This window comes from Rosa chinensis, chromosome 3 (genome assembly GCF_002994745.2).
Source record: "Rosa chinensis cultivar Old Blush chromosome 3, RchiOBHm-V2, whole genome shotgun sequence".
Classification (NCBI taxonomy): domain Eukaryota; kingdom Viridiplantae; phylum Streptophyta; class Magnoliopsida; order Rosales; family Rosaceae; genus Rosa; species Rosa chinensis.
Window position 1 is genome coordinate 28,053,613 of NC_037090.1, and position 19,704 is coordinate 28,073,316.

Consider the following 19,704-nt stretch of genomic DNA (forward strand, 5'->3'; position numbering starts at 1 on the left):
CTTCTTTCATTGATTGGCTGGAACATCTTTCACATCAACCCAATTATACAGAACATCTGTCTATGACCTTACTTATTGTTTGGTCCATTTGGAATTCACGAAATAAATTGATTTTTCAGAATCTTAATATCTCTCCTTCTCAGTGTTATGTGCAAGCTGTAATGTTTGGATCAAATTATGCTAGAGCAAATATTACTGGCTATCATCCAAAACTTTCGAAATATTTTCATATTAGGTAGTAGCCACCCAATGATAATCAGTTTAAACTAAATTTTGATGGTTCAGTTCGCAATGGTAAGGCAACTATTGCCTTTGTTATTAGAAATGCGGATGGTAACCCTCTGGTTGCAGCTCATAAGAAATTAGGAAAGACAAATTCTCTCGTGGCTGAAGCAACAGCGTTAAGAGATGGATTACATACAGCACGAATACATATGTACCAAGATGTAGTAGTTGAAGGCGACTCCAAATTACTGATCGACTCCCTCACGGGTAAATGTGAGGTTCCTTGGAGAATTTGGATCCTCGTGCAGGACATCAACACTCTGGCTCGACAATTTATGTCCATCATTTTCAGGCATATATATCGGGAAGCTAATTTTGTTGTCAATCATCTAGCGTAATTAGCTCATACAGCTCAGAACAATGTTGTTTGGTTTTTTTGTTTGCCCTTATCTGTGTTCCCAGCGTTCTAGTTGGATCAGCTGGGAGGCAGAGTAAATAGAGGGTTTGTGTTTTAGTTGTTTCTTTCTTTTGTCATCGAAAAAAAAAAAGTTAAGTATTTCGACCAAAAGAAATTTATTTATTTAAATTTTTTTTTTTTTTTTTTTGGGTCTTGTGAAATTTTTTTTGTTAAACCCAAAAGAAATATATAGAAATGTACAAAAGAAGGAAAAAACAGAAAGGCGCCACGTTTTACTTGTGCGGACACCTTTTCTGCTTTTCAAAGCTTCTCTCTCATTGTCTGTTTGCCAAGGAGGAGAAGAATCAAGACTTCCAGAGAGCTCCATTGGTAAGCTACCTGGCATTTCTGTTTCTACTATTTCAGATCATTTTCCGAAAGGAAACAGAAATCTGAGAAATTTAGGGAAAGGAAACTTCATTTGTTTACTAATTGTTTCAGTTGGGCTTTTTGTTGATATGCCTCTTCTTTGCTTATGTTCCACACTAGTGAAGTAGTGATTTAGTACGAAAACAGAAATATGATTTGGGAAGATGAAAGTTGAGTAAAAGCAAAGGGTTGTGCACTACTAGCATATGCCTTATAGAGCACTTTAATTTTTCTGTATCTTTTGCTCTAGAGAATATGGATAACCGTATCAAAAAGTCATTAGGTACGGTGCAGCCACGGAATGAAAAATGGTATCCTCTATTGCAGGCTCTAGTAAGCAAAAGCCACGCTTTTGACTTTGGTGTCTCTATTTTTTATTTTATTTTAAATGTTATATTAATGTTTTTCTTTCTCTCTCTTTATTTTCTTTTAATTTATATTTATATATTAATCAAAATATAAAAATACTGATTTTATACGTATACGATACAAAATACCTTAATATTTCATTTAATATTATAAATTTTTATCTGATGTTAATTAAGCAAAAAATCAAAGAATCTTCTTCAGTATCCATCATGCGTTGGATACCCTATGATAAAGGTATCATTTGAATTTTTATATTAAAAAAAAAAATTATTGAAACCTACCATTAATATTCAGAACAAATTTTTTTTTTTTAAAAAATCCGTTATTATGAAAATTCAAATTAGTAATAATCTAACATCTCATTATCAATTGTTTCATGATTACAACCATTATAACACCGCTGCAAAGAAGAACCTCAATGAAATATTCATATTTAAAATCAAATCCACTAACATTTAAATTTTACCAGAAGTACATAAATAGTTTTGTTATTTTAAATATGAATATTTAAATGTTTGAATAAATATGAACTGAAATCCTAATCTAGTACCGAATTGAAATCCTAACATGACATTGAATTGAAATCCTAATAGTCTTGAAGCAATGACCACCATCTCCACAAGATTAGCTCCCGTTCTTGTTGCATAATGGCTGATAGGGGCATGATTCCTAAACATATGGACCAAGTTAAAGACGAGTTACTACTCAGAGATAGCATATGTACAAAATCATAATATGAACTGTAAAAAAGTTCCAGATCCAATAAATATAGTCAAAATGCAAAGATAAATATATACTTACTTGATTAATCAATTTGCATATTGGGGCAATCAAATGGCATTGTAGGACGGTAAACATCATCATCTGGTGAAAAAACAACAGTCGACGGCCTTTGAGACGTGTCACGAGCAAACTGAGACATTGTTTGCATGACATCTTCTTGTGTATCCACTGATATTCCGCATTGTTTAAACATCTCTCCCATTTTTTGGAGTGCCATCTCTACGCATCTTACTTCAAGCAATTGTTCCATCCGTTTTGTTTGGTCAGCCATTTTGCTTTGTAGTTCCTCCATCATGTGTGCTTCTCTCTCTTGTGCCTTTTTCGCTTGCTCTTCCAATTGCTCTCGCAACAGTTTCACTTCTCTTGATACTCCTCGCTCTTCAACATGGATTCCAGGGACTTCATCCCAAGTAACCCCTGCTCCAACACCTCTCACTCTGTTCCCCTTCTCCTTACCAAGAACTTCAGCATACATTTCTTCACGGATTTCTGGAGCAGTGATGTCAACATTCAGGCTTAGCCTCTTTTGTTCAGCCTCTTCAAAATCCGCCTACAACAAATGTAATGGATAGACCATAAGGAAATGAGACACGAAATATCTACAAGTATAATAAAACTAAAGATAAATTAGCTTACAATTGCCTTTGCAGATGCCGCATCGATTGGTTCTTGGGACCCTTTCCTTTGATGAGTTAATTTAAATAGCTCCCACCTATCTGGCTCTTTACCATGGGAAATTTCCTGTGCAATAGATTGTATATATATTCAAAATATGGACTAGATATACAAGAAGGTGGGCAGGTAAGAGAGAGAAGAAACAAAGATACAAAGAGTTGAAAACAAATGTTATTGTATCTTGTGTCATAGAAGTTTTAAAATTACTACTTAGATTAATCCCAAAAGAGTAAAGCTAGATATCTCAAAAGTGCAGTAAGTATTGATTTTGATTTCAGTGACAAGATTTAAGTTAAAGTTTTGAATCAGTGGCGCAATCCCTAGAGCCTGCAAGTCAAGCTTTAAAGCTTCACACGGTGTATCAATGTTTTCTTCGAGTCTTATTTGGGTGATCAGTACTCTTTTAGCCATTTGCAGGTTGGATTGAGCTCCTCTGCAATAACTATGTGAATTTCATAAAATCATAATCCTCTAACTAATCCTATGGTTTTTTTTCCCCTCCAATTTGGTAGATAACGGAGTTTGACATTGGTTTGAGAAGGAAAAACCCAAAACATGAAACAAGCTGATGTGGCAGCGATCTGACCATTAGAATATTTCAATTATGAAGTTCATAACTTCACAGATATAATCAATGCAGATCCTTTCAGGCTACCTGATAATATCCTTTCAGATATAATCAATTAGGACATGCTCTAGCAAAAAATCACTTAAACTAAAGATTTTACCAACAGAAACAAAGAAAAAGAAATTATTACTGTCCATATATAGTCTTTGATATAGCTCTGTCCAGTGTTGAATAGACTTAAAGTTGTTCTAACATAACATTTAAGGTATGCACTGAAGTTTCACTTACATATTCATGAGCGACATTTGCATATGTTCGAGTCCCTGTTGATTGGTTCATCTTCTTTTGAGACCGATTTCTTTTGTTGATGCTTGCTATTCTCTGTGTTCCAACATATGAACACCAGTAAGTAATATTAAATCTAGCCTACATGAAGAAGATGAAATAATTGCTTTGTACCTGATGCTTCTTCTTGTCCATGTTTGCAACAAAAATTTTCCATTGACGCTCATTTACACGATCATCATTAGGCTTTTGAAACCTACGTGGTGTGTTCATGAATGGTTTATACCATTTTTTGCGCAACTCAGACTTCCATTGCTTCCACCGTTCATTTAACTTGCTCTTCACCCTTTTCTTGATTTTACCTTCCAAACTTGCAACCCAAGGATTAGACCAATCAATAGTTTCCTGCACAGATTGTTTACACGCATCAATATAATGGAAAGTCACATATAAGACAATGTTAACAAAGGATTGAAACATTCAACATATACCTTAACACGATTCCAAGCCCTTTCAAGATTGTCACTAGCATTGAAATGCCGGTAGTCAGGTGTACTAATTGGAAAAAGTGTAAAGTCTTTTGCCAAAATACCCAAGAATCTTGAGAATCTTGCCACCTTCAATCGTGGACCCTTAGGAAGTCCAAAACGATTCCACAAGAGCTTTTCCCGACCCTCCATTGCCCAATTCTTCTGGTTTGGACCACGGTGCTTCTTTATTCCCCCAGGCGCCTCTGATGAAACATTGACGTCATCTTGCTGATGAAACATGCCACCAACATCTTGTGTCTCGTTGTCGTCGTCTTGTTGAATATTAAAGTCACCACCAACATCTTGTGTCTCACTATCGTCATATCCATTTTCTTCGTAATCCTCTTCATCCTCATATAGGTGACTCATCTGTCAAAACCACAAAAATCAATAAAAACAATCATACCCATTCTCCAAACGAATAGTAATTAACAGAGATAAGCAAACCTCCTCCAACTGAGACCAGAGAGATGAGAGAGATGGAGAATTGATTGTTAAACCTGATAGGGAATTGACCTCCACTTCTACAGACGTGGTTGTTTTATATGCGTATCATAGCAGAACCACGTCTTATCCATTTGAAAGTTCGAAGGGATTTTAATACACAATTGGCGGCAACACAATCTTTTGTCCCTCTCAATTTCTCTTTTCCATTGTTTCCCTTTTGATTTCAGGCATTTTGCTCCCGCTCTCACTCTATTTTGTCCCACTCTCTGCACCCGTGAAGGTCCCCCAATTGAAAACGTGAAGTTGTGGTGGTTTTCTAATTGACTGCAAACTCTAAACAGCCTCTTTATATAATTCAATTTAGTTGATTTCTGAATAAAATAAAAGGAATATAGTTTCTACCTCATCAGGTTCTTTTTTTCCGCTCTACTTGAAAAGGCACAAAAGATTCTTCCATAGCCTTCTTCCCCATTAAGGTTACAACCAAGTTCCCCAATGTTGCAAGAGCGTTCTCAGAGATTTCTTGCATTGTCCAACATGGTGGATAGGTTGTGAAGTGCACCCAAACATCACTGTTTGGTTTCGACATTGCTCGAATCTGACTCTAGAATGCCAACTAGAAAAGGGACAATTTCAGATGAGGGCAGAGGATCAAATTTAATGATGAAGAACAATCTATAAACAAATAATTAAACAAATTGAGAATGTAATACCTTCATTCCCCAATACTCTTCCATTGCCTCAAAATCCATAACAATGCAGATCATAATCAAATTGAATCCAAACCAGATCATAACAAATAATAGGACCTGATACCGATACAATATTACAAATCTGTAAATCCCCAACCTTTAACAAAACCCAGGTAGGGGTATGAGAAACACGATGAATATCATGCACCATATACCCAGTTGTAAAATGCAAACAAAAACAGAGCTTCGTACCTCAATCAATTCGTTGTAGTACTGCGTTCTTCCTCTTTAACTCACAAAAGCTCCAGACCTGCTCATCATGTCCAAGGAAGCTATACACTCTCTCTCTCCGACCGATCTCAAATAGAAGCGATTTTACCGTCTCTCTCCCTCCAGCACCCTTACTGTCTCTGTGTGGAGCAAACACGTAGAGCTCCATCAAAACCACATGGCAGCAGGTAGAGGCTAGGGGGTAATTACGTAAATAGCAGGCCTGAGCTTCTTTTATTTTTTTTTCTTTTATATGCTTTGGAATACAAGAACAGGGCCACCATAATCACGTAGATCAAATAATGCATATTAAATAGCCAATGAAATCATTGCACACGAACAATTCAAAAGCTTTAAAAGTCTAAAGCTGATCATGAACCATTTCTGCCTGCTTAATAATCAACAGAACCTTATATACATAACTCAATGACCAAAATGGTAAAGACCTGTACCTCTAATCAGTCAATTATTTAAAAAGAGGTTACCAATTACGAAGGTTGCTAGATAACACCCTTTAAACAGTACCAAAGTTGCAACAAAATAATTACCAAAAAAAAAAAAATTTGTTAAAAAAAAAAACATCTACTTCAATTTCATTCTATGACATCATTCACTAGAACACCGTCCATGTCTGTTCTTGCTATTCCGTCATCGTTAATCCCTACAATCAAATTTTGGGCATCATAAGGCTCCGGTTCTATGTCTGTGCCCATATCAAATAAATCTCTGGGTCGGGTTCGGATCACTGTGTGCCAATTCGGTTCAGTTGGGTCTTGAACATAGAAAAATTGCACTGATTGTGATGCAAGAATGAGAGTGTCCGGTTTAGGAAGTAGATGATCAAAATTTACCAAAATGAAGCCATACTCATCCATTTTGACGGCTCTATTGCGAACTCTATTATCTGCCCAATCACAATCGAATAATAAGACTTTCCGACCATGGTGATAATCTAGCTCAATGATGTCTGTTAGTACACCATAGTAGTCTTTTACACCATCTCTTGGTCTACGATCTCCCGCAGTAGCATAGCTACTCACCCCAGCTTTAACAAACACACCGCAGTTTTGAGTATTTGATTGAGCATCAATAGATTTAACAAAAAAGCGAAACCCATTCATGATGTACTTGTTGAATCGCCTTGCCTTTTTATCTGGTCCTATAGCCAAGGCTCGAATGTCTGGGTCGACAAATTCTTTTCGTTGTACTCTTCTCTCAATCTGTATTATTAAAATATGATGCTTCATTTGTATATATGACACAAGTGTTATAAAAAGATATGCTTTATATAGAAAAAAATCTTACCAATTCCTGAAAATATATCGAAAATGTATTATTTGCTTGTCTTTCAGCCTCCATCAAAGTTGTGCGTCTATTCTTAGTCCGCTGTGTGTTTGCCACATGGTTGCTAACAATGTCAACAATGATTGGTTAGTGATACATGAATTATGTTTAATCAATGGTAGCACAATAATGAACAATTATTATTAAATAACTTACTCTAGATGTTGCTTAATCTCTGGGCAATTTATCAACACATGTGTATGTGCGCGTTCCCACTCAAGGTCAGTTAGTGTAAACTCGTGTCCTGGTTCTATAGATCGTCCCATCCCGACAAATAATGGTAATCCTTCACGAGGAACAATCCCAGGGTCATCAGCATTACGACCAATTCTTGTTCTTTTTGACTCAACTCCATCTGACAGATACATTGTGCAAAATGATAGGCATTCTTCAATTATATAACCCTCTGCGATGCTTGCCTCAGGCCGACTCCTATTGCGTACATACTTTTTTAAGTCATATAAGTATCTGGCTCAAAAGAAAATAGGAAAAAGAAAAAAGAAAAAAAAAGGTTAATTGTTAGCTATGATATCATTCATAGATTCACTCCTTATGATGAAATTAATTGTAGCTCAATCATAAAAAAAAAATATATGATATATATAGGGTAGCTATATAAATATAAATAAATATATATATATATATATATATTCACAAGCGTTAGTAAAGTAACTATAAAGTAAATTGAATGGCCTGTTAACAGTCAAATTGTTTATGTAATTAAATGCTAGAGTCGATACACATATATATCATGTTGTCAATATATCTATATAACTATAACATACGTCGACAACTAAATTTCTTTTTTCATATATAAATCAGAAATTAAAACGTATAAATGTTTCCAAAAAAAAAAAGCTATTTGACGTCAAAAAATTTATTTGACATACCTTTCGATTGGGTACATCCATCGAAATTGCACAGGTCCTGCAATTGCTGCCTCGTCTGCTAAGTGTATTAGAAGGTGTACCATGACGTCAAAAAAAGATGGTGGCATTATCATCTCTAATTTGCAAAGTGTTTCAGCAATCCGATTTGACAAAGCACGAAAATGGTCTACGGTGCCAACTTTGGTACATAATTGTTTGAAAAAAGCACTGAGTTCCAATAATACCTTGGTTATGTCTGGTTTTAGTGAACGACGGATGGCCACTGGAAGTAGATACTGCATAATTATGTGACAATCATGACTTTTAAGACCAACCAATTTTCTTTCATCAACTCGTACACATCTACGAATGTTTGATGAAAATCCATCAGACACCCTAACCGACTCAAGTATTTTGCACATTAGTGTCTTCTCGTCTTTGGATAAAGTGTATTTCGCCGGGGGTAGCCATGTTCGGTCACCACGTGCCTCAGGATGGAGCGAATGCTTAACACCCATTAAGACCATGTCAAGGCGTGCCTTTAAGCTATCTTTATTTTTTCCATCAATTCCAAGCAAAGTCCCAATGACACTCTCTGTAACATTCTTCTCAACATGCATGACATCGATATTGTGACGCAATAATAAGTCCTTCCAATAAGGTAGTTGAAAAAAAATACTTTGCTTCCTCCACGGTCCTGTGTATTTTGTGTTATCATTATTTTGAACTCGTTTCCTTTTACGACTAGAGCTTGTTTCCTTTCCCTTTCCAAACTGGAACTCCAATGCACTTAACGCCCTCAAACAATCTAAACCTGTCATTGGTTTAGGGGGTTTACGATGCTCAGTTGATCCATTGAAGTTATTATACCATGTGCGAAAAATATGGTTATCTGGCAGCCACTTTCGATGTCCCATGTAGATTTCTTTCTTACCGTGATGCAACCTAAAAGAATCAGTCTCTTCACCACAAGTTGGGCAAGCTTTAGATCCTTTTGTGCTATATCCAGACAACATGGCATATGCTGGGAAGTCATTTATAGTCCACAATAATGCAGCTCTCATCTGAAAAACCTCTTTTTTGAACGCATCATACGTAGGAACCCCTTCTATCCATAGAATTTTCAATTCATCTATCAAAGGTTGCAGGTACACATCTATGTCATTCCCTGGACTTTTAGGGCCTGGAATGAGCAACGATAACATCATGTATGACTTTTTCATGCATAACCAAGGAGGGAGATTGTAAACAGTAACGATAACAGGCCAAGTACTGTGGGACAAGCTCATCATACCGAAAGGATTGAATCCGTCACTGGCTAGACCCAAACGAACATTTCGACCATCAGAGCCAAAATTATTGTCAATTTTGTCTAATTCTTCCCAAGCAAGAGAATCGGCTGGATGACGTAGAACCCCATCTCGTGGTCTCTTTTCAGAATGCCAAACCATAAATTCAGAGGTGTGGCGAGACATGTACAACCTTTGAAGCCTTGGCCCTAATGGAAAGTAACGCAAAACCTTGGCTGGTACCTTCTTTGTAGGGGAGGTGTTCTCTTTGTACCGACATGTACCACGTGGTTGCTTTTCATGTAGGTATCAAATATAGTACAGAGATGAGAAGTTGTAATCCGTAGTCAATTGCTTTGCTCATTTGTAAGTTGTGAACAATTTATGGCTGATCTGATGAAAATAAACCATTTTCTTTTGTCATATCCTTTGTTCATCATGGGAAGCAGTTCTCAGTTAGCGAACCCATGTTTTGTTTTTTGGTTTGTGAAATGCATTTTAATTATGTGATAGTGACTTGTGAGGAAGGGAAAGGATTGCAATCTTAAGTTGGAGGAAAACATAGTAGTGGAAGTAGAGGGTTTTGTTTGAAATTTTGAATGCAGTCCTTGTTAATTAATTGGTAGGTTCTGTATCGAGTGTCATTGATCTTTATAGACCACAGAACTAACTGGGTTGTGTTTATGGGTTGCAGTTTGAAGATGGGCCACGCAAAATACATCTTTCCTGCTGTGTTGGGATCATTTGCAGTGGCATATATGGGCATTTGACCATTTTGTTGCTGACAAGAAGATATTTGGAGGCAAGTTTGTTGGTTTTCATTTTTGAAGAATCTTGATCCATATACTTACAGGCCCGCTCACCTACGGGACGAAAATAAAGGGACAAAACGGGACAAAACCATCCCAGCTGTTGGATCTTAATTCAGTTGATCAAACGGACAAAACGGCAAACCATTAAAACAAATTTTTTTTTAACCTATTATCCAATCCCGTTTAGTCTCAACCAAGACTCTACGTTCAGTTTTGGGTTCTTCCTCCTCCCTTGTCTCCACGTTCAGTCTTGAGTTCTTCCTCCTCCCTCGCCTCCCATATACCATTCTTGATTCATCCTCATCCTCATCATCATAAGATTGGCCTATCTTGAAGGTATTTTTCTTAGATTTTACTCTCTCTCAACTTTCACAAGGTGTAATTGATGAGGCGTCTCTTTCACAAGAAACAACAAAATATTTCACAGACGGACTCCATTCCCTTCGCCTTGGTATTAAAGAACTTCTCTCAAATCTGGGTGTTGAGGAACTTCCATCCACAAAAAAAAAAGAATACCTCAGGAAATACTCATTGAAGAACCATCTCAATCAAAGGCAAAAGGAAGTGGGAAGAGGTTGAAGTCATCCAAAGAAATTGCAATGAATAGGCAGAGAAACTGTGGAAAATGTGGTAAAACTGGGCACAACATAAAAACATGTGAGAAGCACAATGCTAATGGGTAATAACTTTATTTACTACTAACACTTGCTTTTATTTCTTGATGTGATCTATTTCATGCTTATTAATGTATCATTGATATTGTATATGAGCAGGTCAAGCATACAAATCAACCCCACTGAGCAATCAAATGAAGCACCACTTAGCATGTAAAGGATGAAGTTGATCTTTCTTCTGTTTTGTTTCAGCATAATCACAAGTTTTTTTATATGTAATGGATTGTAATATGCATCAGTTGGGTTGTCATTCAATGAATGTTTTTTCATTCATCCACTGCCCAGAACTTGTGTATATTCTTTTGCATTATGATTATAACTTGTGATTGTGAATTGGGATGTCTGTTACATGTTACTGACCAAGTAACTGACCATGTCACTGACCAAGTAACTGTAACTGGCCATGTAACTAGTCACGTAACTGACCATGTCACTGACCAAGTAACTGCCCATGTCACTGACCATGTCACTGACCAAGTAACTGCCCATGTCACTGACCAAGTAACTGGTCACGTAACTGACTATGTAACTGACCATGTCACTGACCAAGTAACTGCCCATGTCACTGACCAAGTAACTGGTCATGTAACTGACCATGTAACTGACCATGTCACTGACCAAGTAACTGACCATGAGACTAAACGGGATTGGATAATAGGTTAAAAAAAATTTGTTTTAATGGTTTGCCGTTTTGTCCGTTTGATCAACTGAATTAAGATCCAACGGCTGGGATGGTTTTGTCCCGTTTTGTCCCTTTATTTTCGTCCTGCAGGTGAGCGGGCCTGCATATACTTATTTCTAACAAGATACTACTGAGGTTGTGTAAATCTGGCTCAATTCTTTAATTTCTTTTGACTGCTTAGGTTTTGGTTGTGTAAGAGGTTCCTCCTTGTAATTTCTTTTCTTGTATTGAAAAGAAAAAGAAAAAAAGGAAGATACTACTTAGACATGCAGTAGATAGTATATGACATATCATTCATTCAGTGATAAAAGTTGTAAAGAGATTTGGTGGTTATAAAAAAATCTTGTAAAGAGATTTGGTGAGCATTATTGTTGCAGGAGATAGATATGTAATCGCTGCAAATAGTAGTCTAAACGTGATGTGGTTGTGTTGTGGATTTAGGAACTACTCCATCAACTGTTGCAAACAAAGAATGGTGGGAAGCAACTGACAAGAAGTTCCAGGCATGGCCTCGCACTGCCGGTCCACCTGTGGTCATGAATCCCATCAGTCGTCAGAATTTCATTGTGAAGTCGGGCACCGATGAATGAATCTTCAACATCTTCACTTACTTTATCTCTGTAATGTAATGTGATGACACTTTTTTAGTGTGGTTTGGTTGCTGTGAATTTTGAATCCTCTAAATCATAGTGTCACTTAAACAAATCCTGAATCACGAATAAATGATCTTTTTTATTTGTTTCACCATCAAATCATAGTTAGTCACCAGAAATTTTGCCACTAACTGATGTGGTAGATGACATGCATGATTGTATCTTAGGCTTTGCTATTTGTAGCATTACTTTTCTACCAAATTTTGGCACTTAGACTTGATGAGGAACTATGAGAAGGGGTGAAAAACTGTGCTTCCTTGTTGAAACCAGATGTTTAGTGATTCAACTTTAAACCATAAGAAATCTAAACCTTACATTGTTTCTTGAGTCGGTTGCCTCTAAGGCATGGATCTTGGAGCCCATGAACACAAAATTGTATTAAATCCAACTAATTGCAATCTTCTTCTTCAAACAGAACATGCCTTTCCAGTTTTGAAGACAAAATTTTCAAAAAAAAAAAAACAGTCCTCTGTTTGGACTCTCGTCACATGATGATCTAAATGATTTGAACTCAGGCCATACTAGTTTTTTCTTTTCATAAAAGTTTGAACTGAACTCAGGCCAGACTAGGTTTTTTATTTCATAAACGTTTGAACTTGATTTAAACACACTGCAAATCGTGGTTGGCATTGAGATTTTGAAACCAGGAATTACAATGATACAACAGGGGACCTAATATGTAACAGGAGAAACTCAGAGCAGTCCTTCCCTATGGGAGGAAGGACTCTCAGTGCATTAACCAACCACCTTTCAACTCAAATTGATTACTGCCACTTCTTCTGCAGAAGCAAGTGGATGGATGATCTGAAGAACCCCGCCTGAATAAACACTGAGGATAACAATTTTTTATGTCTTCGATTAGTTGTTCTAATCGAACTGTATCTTTGGAAGATTCTGCTTCATCATAGAGTTCATAAAGCTTTTTTGCTCTAAGCATGTTTACTGGTCTATTTAGATCAGTTTCTAATTCTTCTTCGGTGATAGGATCTGTTGGTTCTTCTACAACAAATTTAGTGCCACTAGTACTTGCTTCTCTAGTACTGCTGCATCTTCTAAAATTTCTGTTTATCCTGATATTTTCAAGACCTACATCACTTTTTCTGTGATCATCAAATTTTAGACTGATATCTCCACTCTTTCCGCTTTCATAAATTGCAGCTTTCGCACTTTCTGGCTGTTTCTTTAGACCAGATAATTTGCATTCACTAGGAAAGGTTACTTCATTCCAAGTAACTTTATGAATTTGTTGTGAATGGTTTTTTTGGCTGGTGAGGAATCCAGTAGTAAGACCTGGAATATTTGATTTTTGCAAGATTCTGCTTCATCATAGAGTTCATAGAGCTTTTTTGCTCTAAGCATGTTTACTGGTCTATTCTGATCAGCTTCTAATTCTTCTTCGGTGATAGGATATGTTGGTTCTTCTACAACAAATTTAGTGCCACTAGTACTTGCTTCTCTAGTACTGCTGCATCTTCTAAAATTTCTGTTTATCCTGATATTTTCAGGACCTACATCACTTTTTCTATGATCATCAAATTTTAGACTGATATCTCCAGTCTTTCTGCTTTCATAAATTGCAGCTTTCGCACTTTCTGAATATTTCTTTAGACCAGATAATTTGCATTCACTAGGAAAGGTTACTTCATTCCAAGAAACTTTATGAATTTGTTGTGAATGGTTTTTTTTGCTGGTGAGGAATCCAGTAGTAAGACCTGGAATATATGATATCCTTGTCTTAGGTTCTATTGTGGTGCTCATCTGTTTATAGTATATTTTGTGTACTATTGCAAGTTCTTGCATATTTTCTTTCATTGTAAATTTGTAATGCCATATGTCTTGACTCTCAATCTTAAATAGTGAGCAGCATCTTTCAAGATGGTTGAGAAATTTAGAAAGCAGTTGAAATATGCCACTTGATTGCATAAAGATGCTTCAAGTGTTCCCAACAGGCTAGGTTGAAAATATGTTAGTCTATTGTCTTGTAAGACACATAGAACTGAACAGTTTATGCCTTCTCGGACAACAAGTTTTATGCCTACTTGGACTGCTCTAATATGCATAAATTGATAATTTTTTTCCTTGGCTCTGGCAACTTCTTGAGGGGTGATCATTAAGAGATCTATTTCTCCTATTGTGGAAAGGGTTTGTGAATTCTAATAATTTGAAATGATGGCTATCCATTAATTCAAACTTTCCTCTTTTATAGATTTGTTTAAAATCTAATTTTGGAATTGCGAAGCTTTTTACCTCCTGTTCTATTTCATTGTATTCCAATTCTTCTGCCTTTAGGAGTTGTACTCCTTTCTTTTTCCCAAAGATGCTCATCATTTTGACATCTCTTGCTATCAAGTGTTTTGGTTTTTCATATTTGATACTAGTCAGACTAGTAGAGGGTTCTAGAAAAATCATGTTTGGGGTAGGATTCTTCTCAGGTTTCTCTAATGGTTTAAATCCATTAGATTTCTTGGATTTGACTGGAGGCTTTTTCTTATCCGTCAGTAAATTTTTCATAGAATCCAGCATTTCTTGCTGTTCACTGATTTTCATGCCAACACTTGTTAGTTGTTCTTGTTCCCTTTTTGGAAATTCTTTGATATAATATAGTTTGTATTCCAATTTTTCCAATTGGGAGATTATATCTGGTACTTTTGCTAGATGATCTTGACATCTAGATAATTCTTTTATCAGATTCTGATGCTTCTCATCAAAAAATTTTAATAGAGAATTCAACTTCTCTAATATTAATTCAGACATTGTCCCATTAGGGATTCCGTTTTTGACCTTTTTCAGCAAGCTCGAATACCAGTAAATTGCGAATCTAACTAATGCTCAAATAATCAAGAGGTTTTTGTTCCTCTTTAAGAGTATATTGGATATTTTCAATATCCTTTTCTATTTTATAAATTCTTTCTTGGACTGTGAAGATAATATCCCAGTAACCTGGAGTATCCCTTCTAAGTCTTGATCTAAAATTTTTAAACTTTTCTTTTTCTTCTGCTAATTCGTTACTAGTTCTGCTACAGATAGCAAGCAAATCTAATCTAGAAAGGATTGAAATTATGAATAGTGAAAATTAATTGTTTACCTTCGAGTATGGAAGATAGGTTTATACCTGCAGTATGTTAGATAAACAAATTCAAGATTATGGGCCCACTACGCTCCATCTATTTTTAATTTTACTAAAGACAAAGAAAAGGGTTAAAGAGGAAGCAAAATTACCACATAAGTAAAATGTCCTTTAGTGTAAAATTTTGTCCTTAAGTGTTTAAAGCCAAATGTTGTGGAGTTTTTTGTGTTTTGGAATTTTATCTAGGGGGTATTTGTAGTTTGCTAATTTTTCTACTATCTCGTTTTCTTTAGTTACATCAATTTCTAATAGTATTCCTTTAGAATTTAGTCTCAAAATTCTTAGAAGCATTATTGATAGTAAAAAAAAAATCTTATTAGAACGCCTTAAATTCAGCCCACTCCAAATATACATCCTGGAATATGATGACAAAAACCAACTTAGCTGTTAATAAAATATTACTTATAAGTTGACCAAAGTCAATGGCGAAAAAATTTACTCTGCTAGAGTTTTTTCTTTGGGTATTCTGGGTGGCCTTCGTCATTAAATGGAGAGATCCATGGCATGCCCTGGATTCCATCAAATTCGACGTTGACATTCTAATATTTCGTTTGCAAATATTGAATTTCATGCTCCTTTCGTGTTTGGTGGGGAAGAGGAGTTTGGCTCCACTTCGGTATCGAGCGAATTTGGGGCTTTTACATATTTCACCATAGTGTTATCCAAGTCAAATTCCTGCAATCTAGTTGTGGTTGATATCACCAGACGACAATTTTTTGCGACAACTGTGGTTGGATTCTTAGTACTTTTTGATTGGGTGAATCTCCTGAAATCCAATTTCTTTACCATGTGCCTCCTCAGCTATGTGCCACATTGTTTACGTGTTATTATATTCAAACATTCGATTGTTATTGTTACTACTACTGAGGATAACCTGAAGGACCCATTTGTTTTGTGAATTGTATCAATGAGGATATGTAGTTGGAATAGCCAGGGAAGTTCTTGGCCGGGTTTTCTTGCTCAAACTCAGTTTATATCACTAGTTTCAGTCTAGACATTTTGTGTATCCTGGACACTAGGATCTCAGATGAAAATCAAGCTAAGAAAATTGCTTCTCATTTTGCTTGCTACTTTGATCACTCTAGCTTTGTGTTATCTAATGGCCAATATGGTGGTATCCTCATTTTATGGAATTCCTCTACTGTGAATTTAGAAGTGATTACTTCACATGCTAGATTTATTCATTGTCAAATTACTGATGTTGCTAATGATGAAACTTGGATCACTACCTTTATTTACGCCTATCCTCATAAACCTTTACAGAATAATCTGTGGAATGATCTTAAGAACATTCATGCGCATAGTAATTTCCCAAGACTTTTGATTGGAGATTTTAACAATGTCATTGCTTCTGAAGAGAAAATTGGTGGGAATTCCCCTTGGAACGTATATATGCAGAACTTTATTAGAATATTTTTGAATGATATTCAAGTTACTTCCTTGAAAGCTGAAGGTCTCCCCTTCACTTGGTAACAAAGATCACACTATAATCTTTGAAAGATTATATAGAGCTATTGCCAACTCTTGTTGGCTTAATTTATTTCCATATTACAGACTTGAGAATCTGCCGATGGTGGGCTCTGATCATGGCCCAATTATTTTGACCACTTTGTCTAGCATTAGTATTAGAAAAAAGATGTTTAAATTTGAAGCAGCTTGGTTGTCTCTTCCTGACTTCATTGATATCACTAAAAGAATTTGGTCTAATAGAATTGATTCGGATCTAGAATTTTGTTGCTATTACTAGTGTCTTTGGTCACCAACTTACTCTATGGAACAGACATGTTTTTGGTTGCATTTCTAAGAAACTTAAACAATTGCATAATGATGTTAAGTTCTATCAGGATCAACTCATGCTTTTTCCTCATTCTTATTTCCTTCAGGAGAAGGTGTTTAAACTCAATAATGATTTATTAGAGATTCAAAGAAAAGAAGAGATTTTTTTGGGCTCAACGAGCTAAAGCTAACTGGCTAGCTCTTGGTGACAAGAATACTAGATTTTTCCAAACTAAAGCTACTATAAAGAAGAATACAAATAAGATTAGTAAAATCAAGAATGATGCAGGATTTTGGCTTGAGAACCATAACGATATTGTTGATCTCTTTGTGCAGGATTTTCTGAAAAGATACAAGGTTATTAACCAAGCTTCTGCAGAGGATATCTTTAACTTTGTCAATATTATAGAACCAATTATTATAGAGGAAGATAACAATAGATTATTAAAAGAAGTTTCTCAAGATGAAATTCTGAATGCAGTTAATTCTATTGGTGCCCTGAAGGCCCCAGGACCTAATGGCATTCACGCCATATTCTAGCAGAAACATAGGGAAGTAGTCAAGGGAAGTCTCTCTTCTCTTGTTTGTGATTTATTTTTGAACAAGTCTTCTTTAAACTTGCTGAATCATACTAATATTGCCTTAATCCCTAAAGTTGAAAAACCTGACCTAGTATCTCGTTACAGACCAATAAGCCTTTGCAATGTGGCTTACAAGGTGATTTCAAAAATTATAGTTACTAGATTGAGGAAGATCTTAGATAAATGTATTTCAAAAAACCAGGGGGCTTTTGCTCCTGGAAGATCTATACTAGATAATATATTAGTGGCCCATGAGATGTTCTCAATTTTAACAAAACCAAAGCGAATGATGGAGCAATGGCTGTTAAGCTTGATCTTGAAAAAGCTTATGACTATCTAAATTGGGACTATATTAGATGTTGTTTGGTTGTCATTCTAGTTGGATTGAGATTGTTATTGAGTGCATTTCTTCTGTTTCTTTCTCTCTTATTATTAATGGGAAACAAGAAGGACACTTTACCCCTTCTAGGGGCTTGAGACAGGGAGACCCTCTCTCCCCTTATATCTTCATTAAGTCACATTGGTCTCCTCTCCTTTGCAGGAGGATTAAGAATTTCTAATTTAATGTTTGCTGACGATTGTTTAATCTTGGCAGGGCCACTTCGTCAGATGCAAATAACTTAAAGACTATTCTAACCAGATTTGCCAAAGCCTCTGGACAGAAGATCAACTTAGATAAGTCTTCGATCTATTTCTCTAATAAAGTTTTGGCCAATAGAAAAGTTGTTATTTCCAATATCCTTGGGATCAAACACATATCTACCATTGGTAAATATTTGGGTATCCATAACATTATTTTTTGGAAAGATCCAGTGAATGCTAAGGAATTGTTACTCAAAGTAACTAACAAGCTTAGCGGTTGGAAGAGTTCTACTTTGTCTAGAGCTGGGAAACTAACCTTGATCAAATCTAATATTTCGGGAATTCCTAATCATGTTATGTCATATTTCAAATTCCCTACTAAGGTAACTAATGCTTTAGATAAAGAAGCTAGAAATTTCTTCTGGGGGAAGGATGTCCATTCTCCTCCAGTTGCTTGGAGTCAGGTTTGTCTTCCTAAATCTGCTGGAGGTCTTGGAATTAGACCTGCTGCCTTCTTCAACAAGGCTGCTTTAGCTAAATTAGGATGGAAAGTCCTCACCAGCCCTAACAACTGGTGGGTTGAGCTTGTCAGGAGAAAGTATCTTAGGAAACATTCGTTCTTTACTTTAAAAAATCAAGCCAATCACTCGTTGGCTTGGAAAAGTATTTTGGATTCTAGAGATCTTATCTTAGAGGGTATGAGATGGATTGTTGGAGATGGTCACGATATTATGTTTTGGACATTTAATTGGGATTTTCCTTTTCCTCTTATTAACCTTGTTGATACAAATGTTAGATATCGTGTTGATTTGAATGAGAAAGTGTGTGACTATATTCAGAATGGTTGTTGGAATGTTCCTAAACTTGGACTTGTTTTAGATCAGAATGCTATTAGTACTATTCTTAGTATTCCTATTCCTTTTAGTGATTTTATGGATGAGTTTGTTTGGCGCTAGCAGCCAATGGACAATTTTCTATAAAATTTGCTACTTGGATGCAATGTAGTGATATTCAACCTCACTTGAATGCCAAGATTATGAATGTTATTTGAAAATTAAATATCCCTCCCAAGGAAAAAAAATCTTTGCTTGGCTGCTTGTGAGGGCTAGATTGAAAACCAAAGTAAGAATTGCTCGTTTTAATAACAGCTTTGATACCAACTGTGATCATTTCGGTTTGGAAGATATTAACCATTTATTTTGCTCTTGCCCCTTTACTGCAAGAGTTTGGAATCTGTCTACACTCACTGTTGATTCCAATTAATCTTCCTTGCAATTTTAACAATATCTCTAATTGGTTTCATCAGATTTTTAACATTTTGAAAAATCTCACCTTTATTGAGAATGTTATTGTGCTTTGTTGGAAAATATGGCTAGCCAAAAATAATCTTATCTTCAGGAACATATCTGCTAACCCGAACATGGTGGTGCATGCTGCAGCTGCAGCTGGGAATTCTTATAGAGCTCACAATCCTTCCCAAATGAAGAGGTCTGTTAACAACTATGGACTAATCAGGTGGCTTCCCCCCTTAGAGAACAAATTCAAACTCAATTTTGATGGTTCTGTGAAGCATGACAGGATGGCTGCAGCTGGTTTCGTCATTAGAAACCATGCTGGCTCCCTTGTGGTGGCTGGAACTAGGAAC

The 19,704-nt window shown here is 36.0% G+C and overlaps 3 protein-coding genes and 1 pseudogene across 7 annotated transcripts in view; 2 read left to right on the forward strand and 2 right to left on the reverse strand.

Annotated features, from left to right (window-relative positions):
* Positions 1–898: 898 nt before the first annotated feature.
* LOC112191779 overlaps positions 899–19,704 on the forward strand; it is a 71,771-nt gene continuing 52,965 nt past the window's right edge. The window contains exon 1 of the mRNA XM_024331190.2: positions 899–1,012. The gene's annotated coding sequence lies outside the window, so the exon portion shown is untranslated. The remainder of the gene's footprint in view (positions 1,013–19,704) is intronic.
* Positions 1,951–5,779, reverse strand: LOC112194384. 5 transcript variants are annotated; one of them, XM_040516724.1, is made up of 9 exons: positions 5,653–5,779; positions 5,422–5,517; positions 4,762–5,324; positions 4,223–4,630; positions 3,906–4,136; positions 3,735–3,827; positions 2,840–2,944; positions 2,222–2,753; positions 1,951–2,089 (listed from the first exon to the last, which is right to left on the reverse strand). In XM_040516724.1, exons 4-8 carry the CDS (start codon positions 4,628–4,630, stop codon positions 2,226–2,228), a joined length of 1,365 nt encoding a protein of 454 aa, XP_040372658.1. In that variant the 5' UTR covers positions 4,762–5,324; positions 5,422–5,517; positions 5,653–5,779; the 3' UTR covers positions 1,951–2,089; positions 2,222–2,225. The 5 variants fall into 5 exon arrangements, with proteins under 5 accessions (XP_040372658.1, XP_040372659.1, XP_040372657.1 ...); XM_040516725.1 differs by having other exon boundaries at positions 4,709–5,324; XM_040516723.1 differs by having other exon boundaries at positions 4,223–5,324.
* LOC112194385 lies at positions 6,264–9,358 on the reverse strand. Its single transcript, XM_024334634.1, has 4 exons — positions 7,905–9,358; positions 7,171–7,482; positions 6,976–7,078; positions 6,264–6,890 (listed from the first exon to the last, which is right to left on the reverse strand). The coding sequence occupies exons 1-4, from the start codon at positions 9,356–9,358 to the stop codon at positions 6,264–6,266; spliced, it is 2,496 nt and encodes an 831-aa protein (XP_024190402.1).
* LOC112191777 lies at positions 9,874–12,084 on the forward strand (annotated as a pseudogene).

Bases quoted from the DNA above. Each gene is read 5' to 3' on its own strand.
- LOC112194384 (XM_040516724.1), bottom strand. From the start codon at position 4,630: ATGAGTCACCTATATGAGGATGAAGAGGATTACGAAGAAAATGGATAT. The intron at 3,828-3,905 runs GTACAAAGCAAT...GTTGGAACACAG, and splicing joins TGGACAAGAAGAAGCATCAG to AGAATAGCAAGCATCAACAA. The intron at 2,754-2,839 runs GTAAGCTAATTT...CATTTGTTGTAG, and splicing joins CGGCATCTGCAAAGGCAATT to GCGGATTTTGAAGAGGCTGA.
- LOC112194385 (XM_024334634.1), bottom strand. From the start codon at position 9,358: ATGTCTCGCCACACCTCTGAATTTATGGTTTGGCATTCTGAAAAGAGA. The intron at 7,483-7,904 runs GTATGTCAAATA...CTTTTGAGCCAG, and splicing joins TGGATGTACCCAATCGAAAG to ATACTTATATGACTTAAAAA. The intron at 7,079-7,170 runs GTAAGTTATTTA...TGACATTGTTAG, and splicing joins GAGATTAAGCAACATCTAGA to CAACCATGTGGCAAACACAC.